Here is a 9,564-nt window from a genome sequence, read left to right on the forward strand (position 1 = left end):
GCAGTTACACGTACCGAACCTTATAGGGCCAGACATTTATTTTACTACCTATATTGAAGGAGTTGAGTCAGTATCAGCAGGTAAGTATATCTCCAGATCATCTTTGACTCCGAATTACTTTCAGTTATTATATTATCAGTTCAGTTTCAGCTTTCAGTTATGTTATTGCCTTACATACTCGGTACATTATTTCGTACTGACGTCCCTTTTATGGGGACGCTGCATTTCATGCATGCAGGTTCAGATAGACAGACAGGTAGACCTACTCATTAGGTGTTTCTCGAGTTCAGCCTGATCGGTAAGATCCATGTCCTTCAGAGTTGTCGGGTCTAGGGTTTTGTATGCATCTTTTGTATATATGTATATATGTTATGGGTAGGTCAGGGCCCCATTCCGATCACAATACATCCATCAGTAGAGGCTTGTAGACATATCCTGTCAGCTAGTGCAGTGTGTTGTGCTTGTAGACCTGGTATGTATAATTTGTTTGTTTGTCAGCTATAGTGGTCATGACGGCCTTGTCGGCCCAGCTTTATATTGAAGTTTAGTCAGTGCTAGTTTCCGTTCAGTTTTATATTTTGCTTCGCAAAGTGTCTTGCAATGTGGCCCCATGGTCAAATTATGACATTCTATGTTAAGAGTCCCTTAGTCGCAAGTTGGTACGCTAGGTTAGGTGAGGCATCGGGTGTCGGTCTCGTTCCCCAGGTTCGGGGCATGACAAACTTGGTATCAGAGCAGTTCTGTTCTAGGGAGTCTACAAGTCGTGTATAGTAGGGTCTTGTTTATAGATGTGTTATGCACTATATTATATAAACAGGGAACTACAGGGCATTTAGGAGTTGGTTAACCTTCTTACAAATCTAAATCATGATGTAGAACTGAGTTATAGGAAATTTGAGTTAAACTTACGTGTTGGTGTTGCATACACAAATGACGGTGACTAGGAAGACTACGGCTAGCCAGAGGGGAGATGCAGCAATAGGTGAGGGGACCAGCAGGGTACCCTCAGTAGATGGGTCCCAGTCTGAGGCCCAGGGAGAGACCCGTACTTAGCCATTACCGACTCCTCCACCACCTGAGGATATTCCTAGGGATACCGCACACCCAGTTCCCCTTCCACTTCCATCAGATCAAGACTTGAGGAGTGTGGTGTATTTGTTGACACAGTTGGTAGCTACCCAGCAACAAGCTAGGGCATCAGCTAGTGCAGGATCTTTTGAAGGGTTTGGGATTTCAAGGGTCCGAGAGTTTATTGCTTTGAGTCCCCCAGAGTTCACGGGGACAAATCAGAGGGAGGACCCGCAGGATTTCATAGATCAGCTTCAAAGGATCTTTCAGGTTATGCATGCCACCGAGAAAGAGGCAGTTGAGCTAGCAGCTTTTTGACTCCGAGATATAGCCATCCTTTAGTACGACGGATGGGAGAGGTCCAAGGCACGTGATGCACCTCCAGCTAGTTGGGAGAATTTTTCAGATGCCTTCCTTGACCAGTACTTACCGCGGGAGATCCGACAGGCTCGGGTTGATCAGTTTCTAGCCCTCAAGTAGGGCAATATGAATGTTCGAGAGTATAGTCTCCATTTTGACTCATTGGCCAGATATGCACCATCCATAATTGCCACTATGCGGGACAGGATCCACAGGTTTATAGCAGGGTTAGCCCCAGAGTTGATCGAGGCATGTGCCACTGCTACATTGCAGGATAGTATGGATATCTCCTGGATTCAGGCATTCGCTCAGAATATAGAAAGGGGTAGGCATCAGCAGCAGGGTACAGAGAGGACTGAGCAAGGGCAGCGTAAGAGGATGAGATTTCCTAGGTCTCAGGAGCAGTCTCAGGGTAGTTATAGGCCCCAGTACTTTGGACGGCCACCTAGGCCTCCTCCACCTCAGTTACAGGGTTACAGGTATGACCGTTATACTCAGTCAGGACCATGTGAGAGCTCACGGGCATTGGGTTTGCAACTACATCAAGGTTCAAGGCAGACATGATCATTTCCGCCACGGTGTGACATCTGTGGTAGAGGACACTTGGGCCAATGTCGAGCAGGTTCTGGTGCTTCTTATACATGTGGGCGTCCGAGGCATATGATGCGAGATTTCCCAAATAGAGATTCTGGGGGTATGGCACAACCAGCGAGTTTAGCAACAGGATCATATATGTCCGTACATCCTTCAGGGCGCGAGTCTCAGTCTTCGGCTGGCAGAGGTCCAGTCAGAGGTAGAGGTTCCAGTTCAGGTGGTAATAAGAACCGTATCTATGCTTTAGCGGGTCGACAGGACCAAGAGTCTTCACCAGATATTATGATAGGTATATTGACCATTTTCTCTCATGATACTTATGCCTTGATAGACCCAGGATCTACTTTATCGTATATTACCCCATTTGTCGCGGGTAAGTTTGGTATAGTGCCTGAAATACTAAGTGATCCTTTTGCAGTATCTACACCATTCGGAGAACAGATTATTGCTAGACGGTTTTACTGAGGTTGTACGGTGACAGTTTGTAGTCGTCAGACCTCAACCGACCTAGTTGAGCTAGAGATGATGGATTTTGATGTTATCATGGGCATGTACTGGTTGGCATCTTGCTATGCCACAGTTGATTGCCGAGTAGAGGCAGCCAGATTTTTTTTTTTGGGTGAGCCAATCCTTGAATGGGTAGGTAATACAGCGACACCCAGAGGTAGGTTTATTTCCTATCTGAAGGCGAGGAAAATGATCGCAAAAGGTTGCATTTATCATATTATGCGAGTTAGAGATGCAGATACTGAGATACCTACAATTCAGTCTATTCCCATAGTCAAAGAGTATGCAGATGTGCTTCCAGATGAGCTTCCGAGTATTCCTCCAGAGCGAGAGATTGATTTTAGCATCGATTTGCTTCCAGGAACTCAACCAATATCCATCCCTCCGTATAGAATGGCATATGCCGAATTGAAGGAGTTAAAGGAACAGTTAAAAGATTTGCTGGAGAAAGGTTTCATCAGGCCCAGTACCTCACCTTGGGGTGCACCAGTATTGTTTGTGCGGAAGAAAGACGGCTCGCTGAGGATGTGTATCAATTATAGGCAGCTGAATAAGGTAACTATTAAGAATAAGTATCCACTTCCAAGGATCGATGACTTGTTTGATCAGTTCCAGGGGGCTAGATTCTTTTCAAAGATAGATTTGAGGTCGGGATTCCACCAGGTCAGAGTTCGGGAGAAAGATATTCCGAAGACAACCTTCAGGACCCGATATGGCCACTTCAAGTTCCTTGTCATGTCCTTTGGGTTGACGAATGCACCCACTGTATTTATGGACTTGATGAATAGCCTATTCTGGCCCTTTTTAGATCTGTTCGTGATAATATTTATTGATGATATTCTGGTTTATTCAAGTTCAGAGGATGAGCATGCGGACCACCTACGAGCGGTACTCCAAACCCTCCGTGATCGTAAGTTGTATGCTAAGTTTTCTAAATGTGAGTTCTGGTTGAAGTCTGTAGCATTCTTGGGGCATATTGTATCCGATGAAGGTATAAAGGTAGACACTCAGAAGATTGAGGCCGTGAAATCTTGGCCTAGACCTACCACTCCGACATAGGTTCGTATCTTTCTAGGCTTAGCAGGATACAATCAGAGGTTCATAGAGGGGTTTTCTTCCCTTTCGGCACCATTGACGAAGTTGATGCAGAAAGCAACTAAGTTTCAATGGACGAAGGCTTGCGAGCAGAGTTTCCAAGAGCTTAAGAATAGGTTGACCTCAGCGCCAGTTCTAACACTTCCAAAGGGTCTAGAGGGTTATGCCGTGTATTGTGATGCCTCAGGTGTCGGGTTAGGATGTGTCCCTATACAACATGGGAAGGTAATTACGTATGCTTCAAGGAAGTTAAGGAAGCACGATAGGAATTATCCAACCCACAACCTTGAGTTAGCTGCAGTTGTCCATGCACTTAAGATATGGCGGCATTATTTATATGGTGTTCATGTTGATGTATTTACAGATCATAAAAGCCTGCAATATATCTTCAAGCAAAAAGAGTTGAATTTGAGACAGAGGCGATGGCTTGAGTTATTGAAAGATTACGATGTTAACATTCTCTACCATCCAGGAAAAGCTAATGTTGTAGCAGATGCCTTAAGTCGCCGATCTATGGGTAGCTTAGCACATGTAAAGGCCGAGAAAAAATAATTAACTAGAGAGATTCATTAATTGGTTTGTTTGGGGGTTCGGTTAGTAGACTCTGATAATGGTGGAGTTCTACTCCAAAACACTACAAAATCATCTCTCATAGATGAAGTCAAGGAAAGGCAGTACGAGGACCCAGAGCTGGTCGAGTTGAGAGAGCGAGTTCCGCAGCAGAAGAAGCCATTGCTAGAGCTCAAGGGAGATGGCGTTCTCAGATACAGGGGTCGTTTGTGTGTTCCAGATGTAGCAGGGCTACGAGACAGGATTATATGAGAGGCACATTATTCGTGGTATTTTATTCATCCTGGTTGACGAAGATGTATCATGACATTAAGGATGTGTACTGGTGGAATGATATGAAGAAGAACATTGCTGAGTTTGTCGCCCAGTGTCCTAGTTGCCAGCAGGTGAAGGTATAGCATCAGAAGCCCGGAGGTCAAATGCAGACTATAGAGATACCGACATGGAAATGGGAGGCGATAAACATGGACTTTGTCACGGGTTTACCTCGTTCTCATCGTAAGTTCGATTCTATATGGGTGATAGTCGATAGGCTCATGAAATCAGCTCATTTCCTACCAGTCAGATCTACATATACAGCAGAAGATTATGCAAAGTTATATATTAAGGAGATAGTGCGGCTACACGGATTACTAGTATCTATTATATCTGACCGTGGGGCCCAGTTTACGGCACATTTTTGGAGTTCATTTCAGAGAGGTCTAGGAACTCAAGTGAATCTCAGCACAACTTTTCATCCACAGACTGATGGACAAGCCGAGCGCATAATTCAGACTCGAGGATATGTTACGAGCATGTGTGTTGGATTTTAAAAGAAGTTGGGATGAACATCTACCTCTTGTCGAGTTTGCATATAATAACAGTAACCACTCCAGTATCCAGATGGCTCTGTACGATGCTTTGTATGGGCGTAACTGCAGATCTCCTATATGGTGGTTTAATGTTGGAGACTCTGGGTTACATGGGCCAAACCTAGTTCAGTAGGTCGTAGAGAAAGTAAAGATTATATGGGAGAGACTGTTGACAGCTCAAAGTAATCAGAAGTCATATTCTGACATGCGGCGACGAGACTTAGAGTTCTAGGTTAATGACAGGGTATTCTTAAAAGTATCCTCTATGAAGGGTGTGATGAGGTTTGGCAAGAAAGGCAAGCTTAGCCCACTGTATATTGGGCCTTATAGGATCATTCGGATAGTGGGCCAAATAGCTTATGAGTTAGAATTGCCCTCAAAATTGGAGTCAGTCCATCCGATTTTTCATGCATCTATGCTACGGAAGTGCATTGGTGATCCTATTAGAGTGGTGCCCATAGATGATGTACAGATTGCGGAGGACTTGTCATACGAGAAAATTCTAGTTTCCATCCTAGACCAACAAATCCGCAAGCTACGAAATAAGGAGGTAGCCTCCGTGATGGTTTTATGGAGAAGCAAGAGTGTGGAAGAGATTACATGGGAAGCGGAGGAAGAAATGAAGTCTAAATACCCCACCTATTTCAAATGGAAGATATGGCTCGATATGGGATGCTACAACACAACTCTATTCAGGCTAGTAGGTCATTAGGTAAGCTCTTATTTCCTGACTTTCAGTATTTATGATTTACGACTGTGTGAGGCAAAGTGTTACTATTTATAGACATTGGCCATGTGTGGCATGCATAGTATGTTTTCTGGCTGCGTGCAGGTTGGTTTTAGTCTAGTGTATGGAGGAGCTCTGGGAAACATTTTCCAAAGTCTCTAAGAGTAAACATTCGAGGACGAATGTTCCCAAGGGGGGAATGATGTTACACTCTATATTTTCGTACATAAAACTGCGTCGTGAGCAAATTAATGTAGGACCGAAAATGATATCATCTTTGAAAATATATAAAGTAAGTTAATCATGTTACCTCAGAGGTTACAAATATTGAAGATCATGAACAACAAGTACAAAGAGAGTTGGAAGGTTCAAAAGCTAAAGGAATTGAAGAAACTAATATTTCGTCGAAAGTCGACAAGTTGGGAATGTTATAACATGTACTTTTGGGAAGAGACCATGGTGTTTAACATGATAAGGAGGTTATGTTATGAGTTATGTTAGTCGTATGATAGTCGTATGATAGTCGTGTGTTATATTTTGAAGTCAAGAGAGTGGTGGAACAAAAGTCGATGAAAGTCATCACAAGTTACGTTCATAAGTTTTACTGTGGGTCAAATATAACTGCGATTTTCTCCTAATATACTTAGAGTTATGGGGTATTCCACCTGTCAAATTAAAGATCTATGAGTATATTTTCTAACGCGTTAAACCGTTTGTAAATATAATATCGGAGTAGAGAGATATGGTCATTTTTGCGAGACTACGCAGACTGTCACCTACTTACTTAAACGAGAATCCAAAAATAGGCCAGTTCGGGTCGCCCAAATATGGGCCAGTTCGGGTCGCCCAAATATGGGCCAGTTCGGGTCATCCAAAGAGGAATTTTTAAAGGACTATCTCCTTCATATATTAGATGGATAATAGGGCATAATAACCAGACATAAGCTCTGCAAAAATCCTCCCAAAATAATTTCCCACAAACCCCTATTGATTTTCTCTCCCTTTCAAGTTCTAATTGGAGGTAAAAACTTAGAGTTTGAAGAACCAAGATAGAAAGTCGTTCTATATTTGTAAGAACTCATGGGACAGTGATCGGAAGCCGTAAGGTCGAGTTATTCACTTGTAGCGGACTGTTTTGTGGATAATTTTGTGTTGTTGTTGGGCTGCGTGTTTTACTACTGTTTTGTGGAGTTTTGGAGGAGGAAGAGTGTGGAGAAACACCACATAAATTCACGGTGGTGGGATGGTCGTTCATCGTAACATTTTCCAGTTGTTTGACATTACTAGGTGATCGTTTTGTGTATGAAGAGATTGGGGTGTGTTGAGCTGTTTTGTAGTATTTTGTGGTGTATATAAGGTTGGAAAATAATGTATATATGCTATTATTATTGTTTTTTGGTGTTGTTGGTGTTATCTTGAATTTGGAGGAAGTAAGTATTATAGGGGAGATGTTGCCCGTTTTAATACAAAATAAGCTTGTCGTTCGTTGTGCGATAGTTGTACCTTTCGTAACATAATGATAGTATTATTATCGTTGTTGTAGATTAAGGTGCGAAGAGGCGCGTTAAACTTGGTGATTGGAAAGATTGTGATAAGGTATGATAAGGCTAAGCCCTTCCTTTATTTTGGCATGATCTCGTAACTACATATGTTTGATAACGAGGCATAAAGAGAAGTTCATACTCCCGAATTTATATACATTATCCTAGTATCATAAGTTACAGTATTCTCCCTTATCGGGGCTTTATATTCAATTGAGTATTGTCTTCTTCCTGGAAAGAGATCAGAGGGTCTATATATATACATTATTATAGTATTTTTACCACCATCGAGTTATAATCGGTGGGCAAGCCCCTATTGGGCAACCTCTGATCATATGGTAACTTATATACCGAGCCTACTGTGGCCGAGCGCCTATGAGCGAGCCCAGGATGGCCGAGATATAGAGCCTAGTATGGCCGAGCGCCTATGAGCGAGCCTACTACAGCCGAGCAGTTACACGTACCGAGCCTTATAGGGCCAGACATTTATTTTACTTACTATGTTGAAGGAGTTGAGTCAGTATCAGTAGGTAAGTATATCTCCAGATCATCTTTGACTCCCAATTACTTTGAGTTATTATATTATCAGTTCAGTTTTAGCTTTAAGTTATGTTATTGCCTTACATACTCGGTACATTATTTTGTATTGGCGTCCCTTTTATGGGGACGCTGCATTTCATGCGTGCAGGTTTAGATAGACAGACAGGTAGATCTCCTCATTAGGTGTTTCCCGAGGTCAGCCTGATCTGTAAGATCCACGTCCTTCGGAGTTTCCGGGTCTAGGGTTTAGTGTACATCTTCTGTATGTATGTATATATGCTATAGGTAGGTCGGGGCCCTGTTCCGATCACAATACATCCATCAGTAGAGGCTTGTAGACATATCCTGTCAGCTAGTGCAGTATGTTGGGCTTGTAGACCTGGTATGTATAATTTGTTGGTTTGTCAGCTATAGTGGTCATGACGTCGTTGTCGGCCCAGCTTTATATTGATGTTTAGTCAGTGCTAGTTTCCGTTCAGTTTTATATTTGGCTTCGCAAAGTGTCTTGCAATGTGGCCCCATGGCCAAATTATGACATTCTATGTTAAGAGTCCCTTAGTCACAAGTTGGTACGCGAGGTTAGGTAAGGCATCGGGTGTCGGTCTCGTTCCCCAGGTTTGGGGCATGACAAACTTGGTATCAGAGCAGTTCTGTTCTAGGGAGTCTACAAATCGTGTATAGTAGGGTCTTGTTTATAGATGTGTTATGCACTACATTATATAAACTGGGAACTACAGGGCATTTAGGAGTTGGTTACCCTTCTTTCAAATCTAAATCGTGATGTAGAACTGAGTTATAGGAAATTTGAGTTAAACTTACGTGTTGGTGTTGCATACACAAATGACAGTGACTAGGAAGACTACGGCTAGCTAGAGGGGAGATGCAGCAATAGGTGAGGGGACCAACAGGGTACCCTCAGTAGATGGGTCCCAGTCTGAGGCCCAGGGCGAGACCCGTACTCAGCCATTACCAGCTCCTCCACCACCTGAGGAGATTCCTAGGGATACCGCACACCCAGTTCCCCCTCCACTTCCATCAGATCAAGACTTGAGGAGTATGGTGCATTTGTTGACACAGTTGGTAGCTACCCAGCAACAAACTAGGGCATCAGCTAGTGCAGGATCTTTTGAAGGGTTTGGGATTTCAAGGGTCCGAGAGTTTATTGCTTTGAATCCCCCCGAGTTCACGGGGACAAATCAGAGGGAGGACCCGCAGGATTTCATAGATCAGCTTCAAAGGATCTTTCAGGTTATGCATGCCACAGAGAAAGAGGCAGTTGAGCTAGCAGCTTTTTGACTCCGAGATATAGCCATCCTTTGGTACGACGGATGGGAGAGGTCCAGGGCACGTGATGCAGCTCCAACTAGTTGGGAGAATTTTTCAGATGCCTTCCTTGACCAGTACTTACCGCGGGAGATCCGACAGGCTCGGGTTGATCAGTTTCTAGCCCTCAAGTAGGGCAATATGAGTGTTTGAGAGTATAGTCTCCATTTTGACTCATTGGCCAGATATGCACCATCCATAGTTGCCACTATGCGGGACAGGATCCACAGGTTTATAGCAGGGTTAGCCCCAGAGTTAATCGAGGCATGTGCCACTGCTACATTGCAGGATAGTATGGATATCTCCCGGATTCAGTCATTCGCTCAGAATATAGATAGGGGTAGGCATCAGCAGCAGGGTACAGAGAGGACTGAGCAAGGGCAGCGTA

General features: G+C 43.6%; 1 protein-coding gene across 1 annotated transcript; it reads left to right on the top strand.

Annotated features, from left to right (window-relative positions):
* Nucleotides 1-2,091: 2,091 nt before the first annotated feature.
* Nucleotides 2,092-2,487, top strand: LOC138896831 (uncharacterized). Its single transcript, XM_070182181.1, has one exon. It carries the CDS (start codon nucleotides 2,092-2,094, stop codon nucleotides 2,485-2,487), a length of 396 nt encoding a protein of 131 aa, XP_070038282.1.
* The last annotated feature ends 7,077 nt before the right edge of the window (nucleotides 2,488-9,564 follow it).

Source organism: Nicotiana tomentosiformis, chromosome 8 (assembly GCF_000390325.3).
Source record: "Nicotiana tomentosiformis chromosome 8, ASM39032v3, whole genome shotgun sequence".
Taxonomy (NCBI): Eukaryota; Viridiplantae; Streptophyta; class Magnoliopsida; order Solanales; family Solanaceae; genus Nicotiana; species Nicotiana tomentosiformis.

Bases quoted from the DNA above. Each gene is read 5' to 3' on its own strand.
- LOC138896831 (XM_070182181.1), top strand. From the start codon at position 2,092: ATGCGAGATTTCCCAAATAGAGATTCTGGGGGTATGGCACAACCAGCG.